The following is a 19,681-nucleotide window of genomic DNA, read 5'->3' on the forward strand; positions in this document are numbered from 1 at the left end:
TGGATTTTAAAAACATTTTTTCAAGGACATGGATTTTAAAAGACATTTTTTCAAGGACGTTGATTTTTAACAAATATTTTTTCAACGACGGTGATTTGTAACAAGCATTTTTTTCAAATACGCGGATTTTTAAGAAGTATTTTTTTAAGGACGTGGATTTTTCTCGACTTTAACTTTAATTTAAAAAAAAAAAATATGTTTTCAAAGTCCATCAATTTATATAGTTTGCTTATATATATTTTATATTTCAATGTGTTACAGGGGCCTTTCATAGTCAACCTTTCCTCTCCAGTCATTCCAATATAAAATTGTTTTACGAAAAAAGTAACAAAACTGTCCATGTATTCAGTCAGCCATACCTTGGCTGCCATTGCATATCGACTTTACCGTTCATTTCTGTTGTCCATTTTAATTCTGGAATTCATGGCGTCTCCAATGTGTGTCTGACTCACAGTAAAAATATTCGTTTATGTGTTAAATATATGGATACATGGTCAGGTATTTTCCCATACGCATGTTGCCCTGTTGTCGTTTTTCTTGTTGATACTGTTTTAATCTATCGCCAAAATAATATTCCGATGAAATAAGAGTTGAAAATAAAAATAGCTGGCAAATGAATGTTTTAAAATCAATTGAAATGTGTGTTTAAAATTTAAGTTGGGTGGGTGTGTGTGATCTGTTGTCTGTGAATGCATTATGTCGTGCTTTTGGACATTTTCTCAATATCATTAAGTAGTTCACTGGAAATTGGTCCATTACTTATGTTGTTATGGCAACAGGGTGTTAAGTATTGTTAGTGGGATATTTACAGTTTACATTTTTGAAAAATATACTGCAAAACCATATTCATGAGATACAGACACTCATTGAAGTAATGCTAAATTTATTTGGACACCTTTAGATTTATTCTTTCACAATAAAAATGTGAGATAAGTTCATTGTATTGCTGATATTAATAATTGAAGATACATATACGAGTATAAAGTTATTCTTTCTCACACACATATACAGCTTATTCTAGGTGTTGATTGCCACACATTGTGCGCAATCTTATATGGTATCTTTAGGTGGTGTTAGTGGGGTAGGTTAAGAGAATTCAAGATTCTATTTAACTCGTTTAATTCGACCATAGATACAAATATAAGATGGTATTGTAAACGAATTCAATTATATTCAATGCGGAATTCTGTGAAATATGAGCAAAGGCAATCATGGGTGGGCGTTTGTGTGTATTGTGGTCGTGTTATAAATGAACAAGAAAAGTCAATTTATATAGGTGTTCAGCTTTGAGCTGGAATAAATAAATATGAATTAGGCCATAGACAACATGGGATGGCATTTAAGGTCTTTCAATATCTGCTCATATGCAAAAATGAATATAGAAATATGTTGTTTGAAAAATAAGAACTATCAAGAAAAATCAATTTCTGCTAAAATTGCATCTGAAATGTCCGGACTATTGGTCTTCCGAAGTAAAAAACCGAATAATCGGCTTACAGAAGCTACGGTGAAATGTGAATATACAGCCTTTTCTGTCTCTCCTGAAGAAAGATCTATTTATGTATAACCCATTTAAAATCAAAACTTGTTGCCTTTAAGTTTGAAACCACAATATTTTATACTCTTTAAATGATATATCCTTCAATTTATGCACTTTTAAAGTTCAAAGCGCAAACACATTAAGTATCCTCCAAATTGCCTTCTTTCCCCCCGACTTTTTTCCACCCATCCAAAATATTCTTAAACGGCTCTTAAACGGGTTCTTTGTGCTTAAAGTGCACACATGATATTGCTAAGCACCTAGAAGTACTTTGTTATTGCAGTTGTTGTTGTAGGATTGCAATGTCATTCGTTTACGGACTAACAAAATATTGAAGTGTTCTGGGAAATGGACACATGGATTACAAGAATAGAATGTCGATTCCTTGACATTTCCCTTCAATTGAAGCCTGAGTACAAGTTTAAAAGGCAATAAGACATGGAGTTCATTTTATAAGTTTACTTATGTCAAGATGAAAAGTATTGTCAACAAATTCTGCAGTAAGTATCAGATTTGTATTGAATTTCTTTAAGAATTTATAGTTTGAAAACCACACATAAATATAAATTTAGACCAAGATACAAAAAGGGTCTGTAGAAGGATTTGGAATGTCTTTATAAGCACCCTTTCCTTAAGAAAGGATCTTAATAAGCAACCTTTCTTTAGGGAAAGGGTATAAAGAAGCACACCCTTACAAGGAAAAGGTCTTAAGAAGTATTCTTTCCCTACAAAAGGGTCTTAAGAAGAACCTGTATAGATTGTGACAGCAGTCGTACATCCAGCAGTATCAGGTAACAATAGACCAGTATCAGGTAACAATATACCCTCAGCATTTATGCTAACGAGGCTATATAAATTTTCATACGGACAAAATGTGCCTCATCGAAATAATGGTTTCAGCTCCTAAGCATGTTTGGACGAAATCCGTTTTAGACAATTTGGAGTTGTTTCAGCCATGTACGTACGTCTGTCTGTCTGGCTGGAGCGCACGATAACTCTCCAATTTGGCTTTTGTAATATTTTGTCTAAACTTAATTTAAGTTCGAAGAAAGGCTATATCTGTCCACTCCTTGCGGAACATTCCCACAAAAGTTCGAAAATGTTTGGAAAATTTGGGCGCACCATAACCCTTGAAGGGAGTAACCCATTTGGTCCATACTTGCACATCGTGAAGTTTCTACCAGACATATATAAGATTTTAATATGGAATCAATCGATCCACTCCTTCGGGTACCTCCCACACAAAATTTCGGGAAAGTTCAGTTTAGGACCAGCTCTTGAATCGGTTTGTTTTTCGCTGTAACAACTTGTACTCTCTGCCTCCCATACGACGGTAAAAGTTCCAAAAGAGTCAAGTCCATACTTTGTGAGAAAATAGCCCGAAATGTACAAAAAGCTCCTATGACACCGTGTGTAGTGGTCGGAGCGCAAATTAACTCTTGAACGAATCTGCCGATACGGTATAAAATTTGGCCTTCTTAATATTTTGTCCAAACATACTTAAAGTTCGAAGATGAGCCATATCCGTTCAGTCCTTCAGGTACTTCCCCCACAAAAGAAAAAAGGTTTCCGGAAAATTGTGCGCACGATAACTCTTGAAAGGAGTGACCGATTTGGTTCACACTTTACACATCCTAATATATATACCAGATATAGATCAGGTTCGAATATACACTATATTTGTCCATTCATTGGGTACCTCCCACACAAAATTTAGGATATGTGTACTTTAAGACCTGTTCTCGAATATTTTTTTTTTTTTTTTTTGTTAAAACAACTTGCGCTTGCTGCCTCCACTACGACGGTGGTGGGTCAAGTACATACTCTTTGAGAAAACAGCCTGAAAGATGCAAAAACCCCTGTGATACCATATGTAGTTGTTGGGGAGCACGATAACTCTTGAACTGATCAACCGATTTGTTCCAAAATTTGGCCTTAGTCATATTTTGTCGAAACTTAATATCAGTTCGAAGATGAGCAATACCGCTCCACAACTTCCGGTACTTCCCTCCAATATTTAAAAAATATTTCTTGAACGGGACAACCAATTTGGTGCAAAATTTGGATCTCTTAATATTTTGTGCAAATTTAGATTAACTTATAAAATGGCCCATGTCGATCCTCTCCTTAGGGGACCTCCCCCACAAAAGTTTAAAGATTCAATTCACATAGTCTCAGGGTATATCTCTGTCGGCAAAGCCGACTGATACTTTTTGCTTGTTTTATCTAATTTAGACTATTTACTGCTGGTTTTTGGAATAAAAATATACTACGAATTGTCAAATTGTAAGAATCCTTTATTTAAAAAAAGTTGTCGTAAATGCGAATTAAGGTGATTGTTTTTAAATTCCATACACTTACAAAGGTAGGCCAAATATACATACATACCAAAGAGTAAGCATCAATACAAATTTTGATCAGAATATATATCCCACATCATCCTTGACACAATTTTGTGCTTTACAGGAAACCAATAAACAAAAATAATAATTTTCAATTCAATATACAAATTATTTCCATTTCCTGATTTATCTTGTTCTTTATTATTTTAATTTGCTGCTGCATAATTTTGTCATTTTTCATCAAAACTGGAAAATGGTAATCCGTTTTCCCAAGGATAACATCATAAATTAACTTTTCTTTACTTCCTCTATAGGTGTTTTTATTCACATGTAGTTCATAGAAGTCATTCATCTTTTGAACTCTTTCGTATTTTGAAACTTTCATTTTGTAATGTCAGCTATTTCTTTCCTCTTCTTCATTTTGTTTTGCACTTCCTAACATCTTTCTTTTAGCTGCTTTAAAAAATTTAATTGAGATGTTTGTTTTAAATTTTCATATACCAATAACTTGTTCTTAAATGGAACAAATATTTTTCTTCAGTCTTTTTAAAATTGTCTTGCTTTGCATGAGTTGAAAACAATACAACAATTTGTAATTGTTTCAAGATTTTTTTCGACTTTTAAAAAAAACATAATTAGGACACAATTCATTCAGAAAGAAAGAATTTTCATCTGCATAAATTTATTTTTGTATTCTAATAAAGAAACAGAAGGAAAGTCTATTTTCAACAAAAGTAAACGGCATTCCTAGCAAAAAGTTATTCATATCAAATTCAATGTCATAAATATGAGGAGCATTTTTAAATTACTACAGGAATCTTCTCAAAGAAGGCCAGATTATTTACAAACACAATTACTTAAGAGTTTTTGGAAGCATGATTTTTACAGAAAACGGACATTAGAAGCAGACTTCCATTGTTAAATGTATTAAAAAGTATTTTTTAATTGGAAATGGGTCTTTAGAAGGACCCTTTCTAGACGAAAGGCTTTTTAGAAGGACTTTTCTAGTGGAAATGGTTTTAAGAAGCATCCCTTCGAGAAGTATGGGTCTTTAGAAGTAACATCTCTCGAAGAAAGTATCCTTAGAAGAATCCTTATAAGCAACCTTATCTAGGAAATGATGTTTAGTAGCACCCTTTCACTAGGAAAGGTGATTTCCCTAGGAGAGGTTCTTTATAAGAACACTGGACAATTTTGTAGAATTGTTTATATTTACACATAACAGCTGTCGGCCATAAATAGAAAGGGTCGGTAATAAAATATCTTTGTTCCTTATCATCCGCAACGCACACACTGCGTGGAGTGCATATACCTTTAAGCACATCGTGCATTAGTAAATAAGTGCATGTGTATTGTTTAGTGATTAGAGATTTAAGGTCTAGTTGTAACAATGTAGTAAAATAAAATTGAGTCTCTCTAAAACCATCAAACAGACAACATCAGCCCGCGTGTTTTCTATTCTTGGGTTTTTTTCTTAGTTTTCCTTGGGCTGCATTTTTAGTGATGAGGTTGAGGAGTCGACCTCATCATTTGGTGACCCCCGACGAGATAGGCTCGCGGTTTCAAAAAAGAAAGAAATTTGTGTAGTTTATTCGTGTTAAATGTAGTGACGGGGTAGGCTCACATTTTTAAGAAAGAAAAGTGTGTTAGTTTACGCGTAGTGTTATAACGTAATAGGCGCGTAGTCGAAACTGACTACGTTAGGTTTATTCGTTTGGTTATAGAAAGGCGCACAGTCGAAGCAAAGATTGTGTTAGGCCAATTTTATAGCTAGAAAAAAAAATAAATAAAGTGACAAAAAATATAGCTCGCGAAAATGAATTTCGAAGAATTCATCCAACATCAAAGGATGTTGGGCGAGTATATAGTGTCCATATATTTACAAATGAGCAAAATTGCTCAAAACAGTGTAGCCAAAGAAACTAGGGAAAAGTGTTCCACAATAGTTAGTTCTTTCACGGAAGCAAGAAAGGATTTTTTAGGTAACGAAAGGGAGCTCCGACGTATGGCAAAAGTACCATACGATCATTGCGTATTCGCTGTGGGAGTGCAATATGCGGTGAAAAGAATAGAGGAAGGCATGGAAGCTATGGGTTTGTTTGTGCCCATAGAAGTGCCACGTCTTGATGATGTAGACTTTGTAGCTGAGGTGAATAGCTTAAATAGTTCATTGGAAAAGTGTGGAAAGAAGTCCGTACAGTTTCAATCAGGTCCGCCACAGATTGGGTTGCAAATGAGACTAACAGATGCTTCTTTTAATTTTGGGATAAAGATTAAGAGAGCTCTTGTCTCAAGAGTAGAAGGTATCGCAGAATGTTATAAGTCATTATCGTTACAGTACGTGCGATATTTGGAGGTCGTAGGAAAAGAAGACATATTTACAGAAAATTATCATTTTCTAGAAATTTGTTACCACATAGTAAGAAGTGGGAACATTTATAGAGTAACACTTAAAAAGGTGGAAATAAAAAATGATGGAAAAATCAATGGGAAATGGGTTCCCAAGTTAAATACTAGACAGGTAGATAATAATTCAATTAGGAAAAATGAAACTGTGATTATTCCTGACTTTAATAAAACAGTAAAGTTTTCAGGTAGTGTAGGATCCACTCAGAATGTTGGTGGGGACACGGAAACTATGGAAACGGAAAATGAAAACGTTCGCAGTGATGTTTCGCGGAAGTTTAAATGTGAAATAAATCGAATTCGTGAAGAAAATGAGCGATTGAAGGCCAGGTTGGATCATAAAGTCACCGCTTGCCCAATTGCTGAGGAAAATGCTCGCCTGTATGAATCACGAGTTGAAGACCTGAGCGCCAAATACAATGCTGCTAATGCTGAAAAAGAAAAGACCGTTGAGGACCTTGATGAATTAAGAAAAGAGTTCGAGTATCAACAAAAGAACATTCAGAGTCTGCGTAACGAACTTACCTTCAAGGACCAAATTCATTCAGAAGAAATTAATGAATTGCGCAATCGTCTTTCTGCATAGTATGAAGCCACATTGCAAGAGTTGCGTGCCCAATTCGAAGGACAAATGAGTTCTAATCGTGCAGAAATTAATATCATGAAGAGCCGCATTATTGAGTTGGAAGCTACAAATGCTACATTGAATGCCCGCAATTATGATTTAGAGAAATTGCTCGACAATGAACGTGCACGGCATGTTACTGATTTCGCCAATATCGAAGCTGAACTACAACGGCGCCGTGATGAAATGGCACAACAGCTACAAGAAAGTGCTGCCTACGACAAACTACTGTGTGTCGAAGAATATAGTAGCCAACCGGAATGGGTTGTCACCAGCAGAGAGGATGACATCGAAATTTCCAAGGGTAATCCTAAGGCAAGGGTACAACAGAAAGGTACCAATGAAGTGCAAATCGATTTCGGTGCTACCGTATCTCAAAGGTTTGTAACGGATACAGCACAAGAACCACCAACAAAAATAATGATGAAACCACGAAAATGGAAAAGTGGAGAAAACATAAAGACAACGCTATATAATGCCAATGAAGACGAAGTTGCCGGTGCAGATCGTGTCAAGCGCACAACTATACGTCATGTGTCAGGTCATCGTATAAGTAATGAAGAAATTTTTAGGTGCGAGAAACATCCTCTACGAAGAAAATGGATTTACCATGTAATGAAGCAATGGAAAAGAAGTCCCCGTCCTAGCTGGTTGCTGAAGGTGTTGGGTGCCATCACCTATAGTCCGGTCAAAATAGACATTGAAATAGCAAAAATTCCCACAAAGCTGAATTTTGGTGGAGAGCTAGGGTTTGCCATTAGAAGCAACGTCCTAAAAGTCCCCATCGATCCCATGTGTGCAAAAAAAATTATTCGGGGTCAAAGGTCAAAATGTAAGAGTTTTTAGGTTTTCGGATTTATTTTTTGAAAACGGTTGATCTAATCAAAAAGTGACTAAAGTAAATATTGTAGACAGAAAAATTATCTACAAGTTTGACCCTTATAATTTTTTTCTTAGAAGGAACCATTATTGAGATATAGCTGTTCTAAAAAAAACATGATTTTTATGCACTTATAAGGGAAATATGCACATATTCAGACGAACCGGCTAAAATAAGCGAAGTAATCGGGTCTGTCCCCCAAAAAAATATATATTTTCTTGAAGAGCGAAATTATAGTTATCTTCTAAAAAATATTCCAACAAAATCGGAGTGTGTTTAGTAGAGTTATTCAATGTTAGAGTCATTTTTGCAAAAATAGCCAATTTAACCCACATGCATATTCGAAAGCCCAACGGGAACGACCCCAACGAAAACTCTCCGATTTTTTTTCAAGTTTTGTCCGATGGTAGGGTTTGTTGCGCTGATTACGGAAATGTATAATTTTCAACGGTTGCGGATCCGGTTCGCCGGTTATTAGACCCGAAAGGCCAAATTTAAAAACCGGGTTAGACCCGGTTCTACTGAACCGATTACTGCAAAGTGGATATCGTTTGAAAGCTTACGGAAGTATCAACACATAGTGTCGTTACTTTAACCGGTTCGCCTCATAATGTACTTACGCGGCTAATTTTTTATTTGACCTTTAGATCGAGATATCTCGAAAATGGTAAGTCTTTTTTAAGAATCATAAAGAACAATCTTGTAGAAAATTATTGAATCTACAACTTTTACTTTAGCGGGCTTTTGCTAAGTATTACCGTTTTTGAGAAAAATTAAAAAAAACTGAATAATGCCTCCAAAAATGACCTTTGACCCCGAATAACTTGTTTTGCACACATGGGATCAATGGGGACTTTTAGGACGTTGCTTCTAATGGCCAACCCTAGCTCTCCACCAAAATTCAGCTTTGTGGGAATTTTTGCTATTTCCCCCTTATACGCATGTCTATTTTGACCGGACTACTAGAATTAAGTTATAATAATTGTTTGCATTCATATTATTAGTTTAGAATCTAAGTAATGCCTTCAGCAGTTACAAAATGAAATGTAATTGTAATATTAAAAAAAAATTAGTTGTAAAAGATAAGATACTAATGCATACAATTGTTAAAAGATTAGGATCTTTTCACGGCGGGGAGTATGGACAATTTTGTAGAATTGTTTATCTTTACACATAAAAGCTGTGTCGGCCATAAATAGAAAGGGTCGGTAATAAAATATCTTTGTTCCTTATCACCCGCAACGCACACACTGCGTGGAGTGCATATACCTTTAGGCACATCGTGCATTAGTATATAAGTACATGTGTATTGTTTAGTGATTAGAGATTTAAGGTCTAGTTGTAACAAAGTAGTAAAATAATAAAGAGTCTCTCTAAAGCAACGAAGCGAACAACATCGCATCTCGCGTGTGTTTTCATTTTCTTAGTTTATTTTCCTTTGGTTTCTTGGGTGCATTTGTGATGAGACTAGGAGTCGTCTCATCAAACACTTTTCCAGGAAACGGTCATTAGAGACACCCTTTTTCTAGGGAACGATTTCGCTGTGCAACAAAATGGAGGTGAACGTTTGGGGCACGGAAAATTCCTCTTCGGGAAGAAAGGGTGAATGCACAAAACAACCACGAAAACGCGGCAAAATTTATTAGTTGTCAATGAGAGCCGTACCTAAAATTTTCTGAGCGACATTTTTGCAGAACATTTCGAAGCTGAAAAACGTCATCTTGTGGTAATTTTATAGCGGCTCTTAAAATAACGGACGAAAAGGACATTGTAGAAAGCGAGTTAGAAGGTCGAAGTTCTGAACGAAAATAATCCTCATTCGATTTGACTGCAGACATGTAATCTCAAAAATAAGCTAAATCAACAGTGAACAAAGATATAACACTAATTCCTGATGGCTTACAGGATCTCTAGCAAAAATTACATCACGCCATAACGCGGAAGTTCGACTCACGGCGGATCTGTCCTTCGGGGTTCTTAAAAGGGCTTTCATCTCCAAAATAAATTATTTCTGCCCCAAAATTTGTTTTCACAGTGTTGTTAGAAGCAACCTTTTTCTAGGGAACGTTCATTAGAAGCATAGCTTTTCTAGGGAAGGGTAACTAGAAGTACCCTTTCTTGAGTTTTAGAAGCAACTTTTCTTGAGGAAATGATCCTTAGAAGCACATTTTCCCTTGGAAATGGACTTTAAAAGCTCCCTTCCCTTAAAAAGGGTATTTCGCTAGGAAAGGTGTTTCCCCTAGGAGAGGTTCTTTATAAGAACCCTTTTCCAGGGAAGATCATTACAGACACTCTGTTTCTAGAGAAGGGTCATATGAGACACACCTTTTCTAGGGAACGATTATTAGAAGCAACCTTTTTCTAGGGAACGGTCATTAGATGCACAGCTTTTCTAGGGAAGGGTAACTAGAAGTAAGTTACAAATGGATTTTAGAAGCTCCCTTTCCTAAGGAAACAACCTTTTCTTGACAAATGGTCTTTAGGAGCACCCTTTCCTTAAGAAAGGGTCTTTAGAAACAAGCTTTCCCTAAGAAAGGCTCTTTCAATAGAAAACGATCTTAAGAGGCGCTCTTCCCTTTTTATCCTTGATTCCATGACTTCTGAAGCGACCCTTGAGACTTGCACAAACGTATGCTATTTACTTTTCCAAGTAACATGCATCTATTTCGTTTCCGAATGAACGTTACATTGTTATTCCATTTGGTAAGCAATATATTTTCATGCAAAACAAAGAAAAACAAACGCATCTTCAATTTTAACGAATCAAATCAGTGGAGTTTATCACCCTTGTTATAACATCAAGTTATCATCTTGTGTTCATCTGTAAAAATTCTCTTCTGAGCAATGAATGTAAGTGTCAGTGTTTGTGTGAGGGTACATTTTGTTATGCAAGTGTTAGACAGCATTCCAATTGCACCTCATGTTGGCGCTAGATGCGTTGTGTAAGTGGGGGAGAGCTAATCAATATGTACGTATTACCATCAGCATCCTCCACTCCATTATCCTCATCAATAGATATTGACTTTATCATCATTACAATTATGAGCAGCAGCCATACTGAGGATGGTTGAGAAGCAATACCAGCTGAGCATTAGCTTTGGCTGCTCTAGCATCATCATACATGCATAATCTATTTGCTATGGTTCATCTTTAGCGAAAAATTGGGTGTGAATTTTTAACTTAGATAATAGCTGTCCTTATTACTTCATTTCACCTCTGCGTGCAAAGCTTATAACAAGTAAGTGTTACAGTACAATTCATAAGACCTTTATCTGATTGCATTGGTAAATCTAACAGCTATTATTTGCATAGGATTATTGGCTGGGAAGAAGGCAATGCCAACAATATCGACAGCTAAAGGTATGCATATATTGTTGCAGTGTTTTCTCACCACTGGCTTTATTGCGTTCGCAAGGCTTTACAAGGTCTGCATAGATGAGCTTCTCAAGCACCCTCAGTATAGCTAATGCTCATCATTGTAATGATGATAAAGTCAATATCTATTGATGAGGATAATGGAATGGAGGATGCTGATGGTAATACGTACATATTGAATAGCTCTCCGCCACTTACACATCGCATCTTGCGTCAACATGAGGTGCAATTTGAGAGTTCAAAAGATGAATGACTTTTATGAATTACAGGTGAATAAAAGCTCCTATTGGGTATGTAAAGAAAAGTTAATTTATGATGTTATCCTTGGGAAAACGGGTTACTATTTTCCATTTATGGTGAAAAATGACAAATTTATGCAGCATCAAATTAAAATAATAAAGAACAATATAAACCAGGAAATGGAAATAATTTGTTTGAAAATCATTTTTTTTTTTGTTTATTGGATTCTTGTAAAGCACAAAATTGTGCCAAAGATAATGTGGAATAATTCATTTTGGTGCTTGCTTTTGGGTTTTTATATTGGGCAACCATTGTAAGTGTATGGAATTTTAAAAAAGGCACCTAAAGCCACATCTACGACAAACTCGTTTTAAATAAAGGATACAATTAGGTTGCCAATTCATATTATATTTTTTATTCCAAAAACTAGTTGCAAACAGTCTAAATTATAGTACGTTTATATATAACTGGATTGAACAAACCCACTGGGTTTCAAATGTCAATTCCATTGCTTATACATAGTTCAAACAAATCTTCATAAAGAAGGTTAACCCTGCAAAAGACTGTAATATAAACATGGCCTAAGATTACAAATTTTATCATCTTCTTAGCCAATATACAGTCTTTATTAACGTCCGTTTTACCCCTTCCAGTGAAAGGAATGCATGTAATGACCCTCTTCCATTACAAATTATATTTCCATTGAAAGGTTTACCTTATAGAATTTTTCTCGTGGAAAGCTGACTTATAAAGACCGTTCTCCATTTTAAGGTTGTTTTTACTATGAAGAGGGTGATGCAAAGACTTTTTCCTATATATTGTCACAATTTTTAATTCAAATGCAAGCGTTTCTTTTGAGAGATTCCATCATATAATATTATTTTCTAGTGTTAAGTGCATTTATAAATAAAACACTGTAGCTTAATTTTTTTAATTATTTTTTTTTCTTAACTTTTCAGTAATTAAATTTGTTGACCACTGAGAACCTCATAACAAAATTAAGGCCAATTTAAAAATGCCTGAAATCGTGTGGTACCGTTATATAAGTGATATACCAAAACCCGGATTGTACCCACATATTTGGTGGGGAAGTTTCTGTGCCATTGGGAACTCCGAATACCAAGTTTCAGCCTATTCGGTTTTAAAATAAAGATAAAATCCTTAAAATACCGAAAATCGGGTGGTACCGACCTATATCCATCATTTTTGGTGTACCATTGGGAACCCCAAATGCCAATTCAGCCAAAAATGAAGACGGAGTCCGTAAATTACTTTAAATCGGGTGGTACCGCTATATGGAGGCTATAAGATAAAATGGACCCATCTTGGTTTTGGTTTCATATTCATGTATTGTAATCCAAATCTGAAATGTGTGCAAAGTTTTAGTTCGATTGGTCACCTGCAACTGTGTGGAAAATGAGTTACTACATTTGATCTAAACCGACACCAAAGCAAGTTAAATAAAATAGTTTAAAAAACCAGCTGAGCCCAGATGGGATTTTAACCCACGTATTCTAAAATAAATGAAAAATGTTATCACGACGTGTTAGCGTTCAAAGCCAATCTCATAACTTCCAAAGGCTGCGACCGACAAATATCCGTCGCTGTAAAAACGCATTGCATTTGAGAAATAAAGATTCGATGACAGATAAGCCACTCCCACAGCCCATATGTCTGATGAACTGCAAAACTAACAGCGAAACCCGTCATATAATTAGGTGACATAGTAGGTGGTTGCGTTAGAATCTCCGGCTTTCAACTCCAAAGAGAAAATTTATAAAAAACATAATCTATATATATAAAAATGGTGTAAAAAATGTATAGTAATTCATAAAATGAGAACGGCTAGGCCGATTTCTGTAAAATTTTTTGTCAGTTATTCGTATTTTCGAGGAGAAGGTCTTTACGGAAGAAAATTTTGGAAAATCTCTCTGGAAAAGTCAGAAAATTGGAAAAATCGAAAATTGAGTTTTTGTATGAAATTTTATTCCTTAATAGCGAGACGAAGTTCGCCGGGTCCGCTAGTATAAAAAATAAATTAAATAAATATATAAAGAGTAAAAAGTGTCAGTCGGCTTTGCTGACAGAGATATACCCTGCCTGTTTATATGGAAACAATTTTTTTCCCAAAAAACGTATGTATTTAGGGGGTTTTAACAATTTTGGGCTTATGAACCGACAAAAATATTGATTAGGATTAAAGATCAAATAAAGATACTTAAAGGAATGGATCGACATAGGGGGTTTTTTACACCCTTCGGGCTGTTTGCTCAAGATGTATGGACTTGCCCCCGAAAAAAACTTTTACCATTTTAATTGAGGCAGCGAATACAAGTTGCTTCAACAAAAATCAAAGTGATACGATAGCAGGTCTTTAAGTTAATTTATCCGAAATTTTGTGTGGGAGGTACCGGATGGAGTGGACAAATATAGTCCATATTTGAACCTGATCTATATCTGGAAGATATATTAGGATGTGTAAAGTATGGATTAATTCGGCCACTCCCTTCAAGAGTTACCGTACGAACAAATTTTCCGAACATTTTTGAACTTTTGGGGGGGAGGTACCTGAAGGAGTAAACAGATATGGCTTATCTTCGAACTTGAACTAAGTTTGCACAAAATATTACGAAGGCCACATTTTGAACCGAATCGGCGGATACGTTCCAGAGTTATATTGCGCTCCAACCACTACACACGGTGTCATAGGGTATTTTTTGCAACTCTCAGGCTATTTTCTCAGGAAGTATGGACTTGCCCCTGATGAAACGTGTACCGTCGTATGGGGGGTATTCTGGACCATCGCTTGTCATGGAAAAGAAATGTAGAGGAGCGAACGAAGAAAGGACACATGACACTCTATTCGTGTAGGAACTGCATTGGGAAAAGCTGGGATTGAGACCACAGATCATACACTGACTGTATGTAACCGTGGTCCTGCTCATACGTACCTATGGTGGACTGGTCTGGTGGCAAGCTCTTGGGAACAAAGCGTTACTTACCAAATTATCGAGTGTACAAAGAACCGCGTCACTGCTGATTACCGGATCGATTAAAAGCACTCCTCAAGCTGCTTTAAACGTCATCCTGGATCTCCAACCTCTGAACATCCTAATCCACTTTCAGGCGGCGAGAACTGCCTTTAGACTCCGGGAGTCTGGGTGTTGGCGTGGTTCACACTTTGGACACTCGACTGTCCTAAAACTAGTAGATAGTCGACTTGAGTTAGGTGACAATGGTTGCGTAAGCGATTACACTGTGACACAAAATGGAACTCAAAGTCTGGGGGGGTGGAAAATTTCTTTAGGAGATGAAAGCCTTTGATGGGTATACTAAGAACCCAAAAGGAAATTTTCGCCATAGCTCAAGTTTCTGAGATATCGCGTGATGAAGTTTTTGACTTTTTTCCCTATAATACTTGGGAAAATAGCTTCATATCTCTGTTTGACGTTATTGCAGAGGTAGCATGTCTTCATGTCAAATCGATTGGCGAATCTTTTTGTAGAACATTCCATTCTCCTAACTCAATGCCTTTCATGTCCTTTTCGTCCTTTATTTCTTGAACCGTAGTAAAAGTACCATTAGATGAGGTTTTTCAGCATCCAAATATTCTACAAAAATGTTGCTCAGAATATTTTAGGCACGATTCTCTTTGACAACTAATCGATTTTGTCCCGTTTTCATTGTCTTTTCTGACATTTATTCGGACTTGGTTCAGAATTAAACTTTGTTTTGTATTTCTGTATATTTGTTATTAGTTATGTATAGGTATGTAGACACAACAATTGGTTATTGCTTATGTAGACATCTGGGGTGCTTCTGAAAAATTTACCACAAATAGCTCTTTTAATGATGAACACGTGAAGAACAAATATTCTTGGAGGATAGATCCGGTTATCTCAGTTTTTGAACCGGATATTCCGACATTAAAACCGATTTTTGAACTGGTTTTAAGTAACCGATTAACCTTATAGAGTTGTCAATCAAATTAAATTAATTCGCTTATAAAAACATTGCTAGTTGCAGTTCTAGAACAAAAAAAAAAACGTTTTCTTAAACCGTTTTTAAGGAAAAATATAAGTACGCGCAAATATGGGGATCAAATGCTGGGGGTGAAAAATTCTTTTTGACGATGAATGTCGGTGAAGATAATATGAAGATATCAGTTGAAGAAACCGTCAAGCCACCGATTTGCCACTACATCGGCAAACTTCGGGAGATCTTCAAAGATGGCTATTGGAACCTGGTTGTAGGGTATCCAATGCAATCTGGCCTGTGGTTTCTCGTCGAAGAACGGCTTCCCTCCTCTCACTTGATAAGTTAGGGATGAAAATCGCGGTGGGACTTATAACAGGTCACTGCAGAGTGAGGTCCCTAACTTCAAAATGGGACGACAGTGGTATTGACTACTGCAGACTATGTGAAGATGCAGAGGAGATAGAGACTGTCGAACATCTGCTTTGTAGGTATCCCATGTTGAAAACAAGGAGATACCGTACACTAGGCAGATATGAGATAGACACTCTAACCCTCATGTCTAGCATAGATCCCATCGTCCTACGCAACTTTGCCAGACATCTGGCTTGACAAAGGTCCTTAACAACCCTTAATAATAAATATAAAGGAAAATATGAAAATAACCAAAAAGTTGAAACACAAAAAATGCCATAATGCATTCATTTTTCCCATTTTGGAAAGCCAACTAAATTTCCTACTTGCTAACAGTAAATAATTGTACAATTAGGTGTCGTTTACGCAGCCTAGAGCACAAGGAGAAACGTTTTACTGTTTTTTAATGCGTTTTTGTCACACTTAAACCACTATTACTTAGCCATTTGTTAACCGATTTTAAACATATATGGCTTGTTCGAAAGGCATTACTCTCCCCTTTATAATGAAAAACAGTGTGTGCAAATCGGTTGTGGAATAAAGAAGTAATGTCCGTTTAAAGTTGAAAATTCAAGAAAGCCTATTATTCACTACATTTACCGTTATAAAATGAAAAACCGAAGTGACCCAAAGAAACCAAAGGTATTTTCGTCTTCTATGGACTCCCACAAAACCGAATTTGTGCATCAGAAATCCTGCAAAAAAATGTTATCTACTTTTGTATTACAGTGTAATCAGACTCTTTTTGACTTTTCCAGATAATTCCTTGGCGTCAATCTCTACATCTCCCACGCTCAGCATCATCTCATCATCTCTATCCTATCATCCTCATCTCATCAAGCTGCATCAACCCTCTATCATCTCCTTCATTTTAAATCATCTCAACAACACACCTCCATCATCTTTTAATCATCATCTCCACCATCTTTAAATAGCCTACACAGGATGAACACAATGAACCAACGGTCTCCGAGTGAAGCAGTCACCTATTCAAATAGAGGGCTGCGCATCCTTAAACCTAACCTAACCTCTGGGGGGGGGGGGTCAGTGAATACAAGTTGCTACAACAAAAATCAAATCGATTCGAGAGCAGGTCCTAAGCTGAACTTTTCCGAAATTTTGCGTGGGAGGTACCCGAAGGAGTGGACCGTTTGAGTCCATATTGGAACTTCATCTTAGCCTCGTTGAAATTTCACGATGTGCAAAGTATGGACCAAATCGGCTACTTCCTTCAAGAGTTATCGTGCGCACAAATTTTCCTAACATTTCCGAACTTTTGTTGGGGAGATACCAGAAGGAGTGGACCAATATAACCCATATTCGAACATAAACTAAGTTTCGACCAAATATTACGAACGCCAAATTTTGGACCGAATCAGTTGATCCGTTCGAGAGTTATCGTGCGCTCCAGCCAGCCAGACAGACAGACGGACGGACAAGGCTATATCAGATCCAAATTGTCTGAAACACATTTCGTCCAAACATACTTGGGGTCTAAAACCATTATTTCGATGAGGAACATTTTGCACGTATGAAAGTGTATATACCCTCGTTAGCATAAATGCTGAGGGTATAAAATTAAAAAGGCACAACTCAGTGTCAGGTGTATTCGAAAGAAGTCTCTTTGTTATAACCGACCTTTCCCTAGGAAAGGTTCTTTAGCAGCAACCTTATTCTATGAAATGGTCTTTAGAAGCCCTCTTTCCGTAAGGAAGGAATTTTCTTAAGAGGAAATGTTCAAAAATTGAAGGTTCAATAAGTTAACAGGTAAGTTATAAAAATAATCGGATGCCGTGGCTTATGACTATTGACGTTATGTATACGCAAAATCATTGCTGAAGTGATCTTTATTTAAATAAAAATCGGAATTAATTTTTATATTTTATTGCTTGCTCAATTATATCGAATCTTCCTAGTGCTTTGTCTAATATTCCATTCGTATTCCATTGTGCAATTACATCCCACAAACTATGTTTCGTAACTTCTAGAATATGGGGAAAAACTACTACCAAATTTATATGGCAGGATGGAAGGCTTTATCCAAAGATTTAAGGCATTTGCAGTGAAAAAGAAATGGAAAAATGTTCATGCATTTTAGATCAGTTACATACATACATACATACATACATACATACATACATACATACATACATACATATGTTCCCACAACATCCCGAAGGGACAAGTGAGACTTCTCTCATATCAATGAGTGCACGCCGATTCATATTGACTCAATGATATGAGACCTACTTTTTATCGCCGAGTCCGAACGGCGTGTCTTACGACACCACTTGTATAGAAGTTTTTCAAGGCTGAAATACTCAGGAAATGTCGCCAGCATTACTGAGGGGGAATTTTGCCACCATTGTAAATTTGATGTTGCTTGGCCTGGGATTCGAACCGCAGACCTTCTGAGTGCAAGGCGGACGTGCTAACCATTGCACCACGGTGGCGCCCATTTTGAGCTTGCATAAATGATAACTTTAACTGTTTGTATTTGTTTCTTCATTTCTTCATTAATTCTGCCCGCCAACATTGTTGCATTTCATATCGAACACTTTGCCGTTGGTCTTTTTCCAAAATTGGTTTTCAGGATTTTTTGTGAAAATTCTGATGCTATTGCAAGCAAGTAAGCAAGCCAAACAAACCTGTAAACAAGATGCATTGCTGGCATTTCCTCTATTTGTAGTCAGAAACATACAGCCACTGCGAATAAAAAGGAAATAATGAACGAAAGCGTTGACAGTTTTAAGTCATATAATTCGTGCGGATAATACTGAAGGAATTGTGAAAGTACGAGTTTTGGAAGACTGAGGAGGCTTTGGAGGCACGGGTAGGAGTTGAACAGACTACCGATTATAAAAGGATGCAGTTTACTGTCGACGATTTTCATGGATTGTTGCCCTTAAATTTGACTTTTATTTAACGCTTAAAAGACAAACTTTATGACTTCTGTGTGGTTATAAAATAACATTAAAATAACTTTTTCTTATTGAAGCCATAAAAAATCAGTTACCGGGTATTTCATTTATCAACAAAACTTTGTAAATTTTATTAATAATAATTTAATATTTATTTGAAAAGTGAATGAGCCAAGAGAATGTGTCTTAAATTATAGGGAAGAAAATGTGATAATATTAGTGATGTATGTGTGCTATAGAAAGTGATACTTTTTGAAAAAAAATGACATCGGTGTTAGTTTTTCTACAGAAGAATAATAGTTGTAATCATTATACCGTACACCACTATGTGAAAAGGGTATTATAAGTTTGTTTTGGTAAAAATGCATGGTCGGAGACCCCCAATGTGGTATACCAATCATCACATCTCGACGAGATAAAGCGATTTTCAGATGTGTATCCGTCCGTCTGTCCATTATAAATTGTAATCAAACTCCAGGACGCAATTATTGACCGATCGTCACGAAATTTTGTATGGAGGTCGGGTTCAGATCAAAATAGATCCCTATTTTTGTCGGAAATGATCTTGAAATATTTAGCGGGAGAAATGGACCAGAAACATAATTTTTATCCGATCAACGCGAAATTTTAAATATGGTAAGAGTATATGACCAAAAGTAGCTTGAAATTTGAGATGGCGATCAGATAATATTTAGAGTGTTAAATGGACCAGAACTTTTGAGTGAAAATTATGAAAAATTTTTATATACAGCTTATATCATTGTTCCTGAAAGACACATTCTTCCCTCGGAAGTTATATTTGGAAGACGATCTCTTGACCTTTGCACTGATGTCGATTAGGTTGATGTACGTTGACCAGTGTAGTAATTAACACTCTAGAGGTCGCAACTATAGCTCAAAAGTCAGGAAATTTTGCACGAGGTAAGAGTTTAGGTAGAAGAAAATGCATATAATTTGGCTTTG

The 19,681-nt window shown here is 36.2% G+C and overlaps 1 protein-coding gene across 1 annotated transcript; it reads left to right on the forward strand.

Moving 5' to 3' along the window:
- The first annotated feature begins 6,520 nt into the window (after positions 1 to 6,520).
- Positions 6,521 to 11,151, forward strand: LOC141386918 (lamin-C-like). Its single transcript, XM_073955819.1, has 3 exons — positions 6,521 to 6,736; positions 6,875 to 7,485; positions 11,106 to 11,151. The coding sequence occupies exons 1-3, from the start codon at positions 6,521 to 6,523 to the stop codon at positions 11,149 to 11,151; spliced, it is 873 nt and encodes a 290-aa protein (XP_073811920.1).
- Positions 11,152 to 19,681: the final 8,530 nt, after the last annotated feature.

The sequence above is a fragment of the Musca autumnalis genome, unplaced genomic scaffold (assembly GCF_047663935.1).
Source record: "Musca autumnalis isolate F117 unplaced genomic scaffold, ASM4766393v1 scaffold_5, whole genome shotgun sequence".
Taxonomy (NCBI): domain Eukaryota; kingdom Metazoa; phylum Arthropoda; class Insecta; order Diptera; family Muscidae; genus Musca; species Musca autumnalis.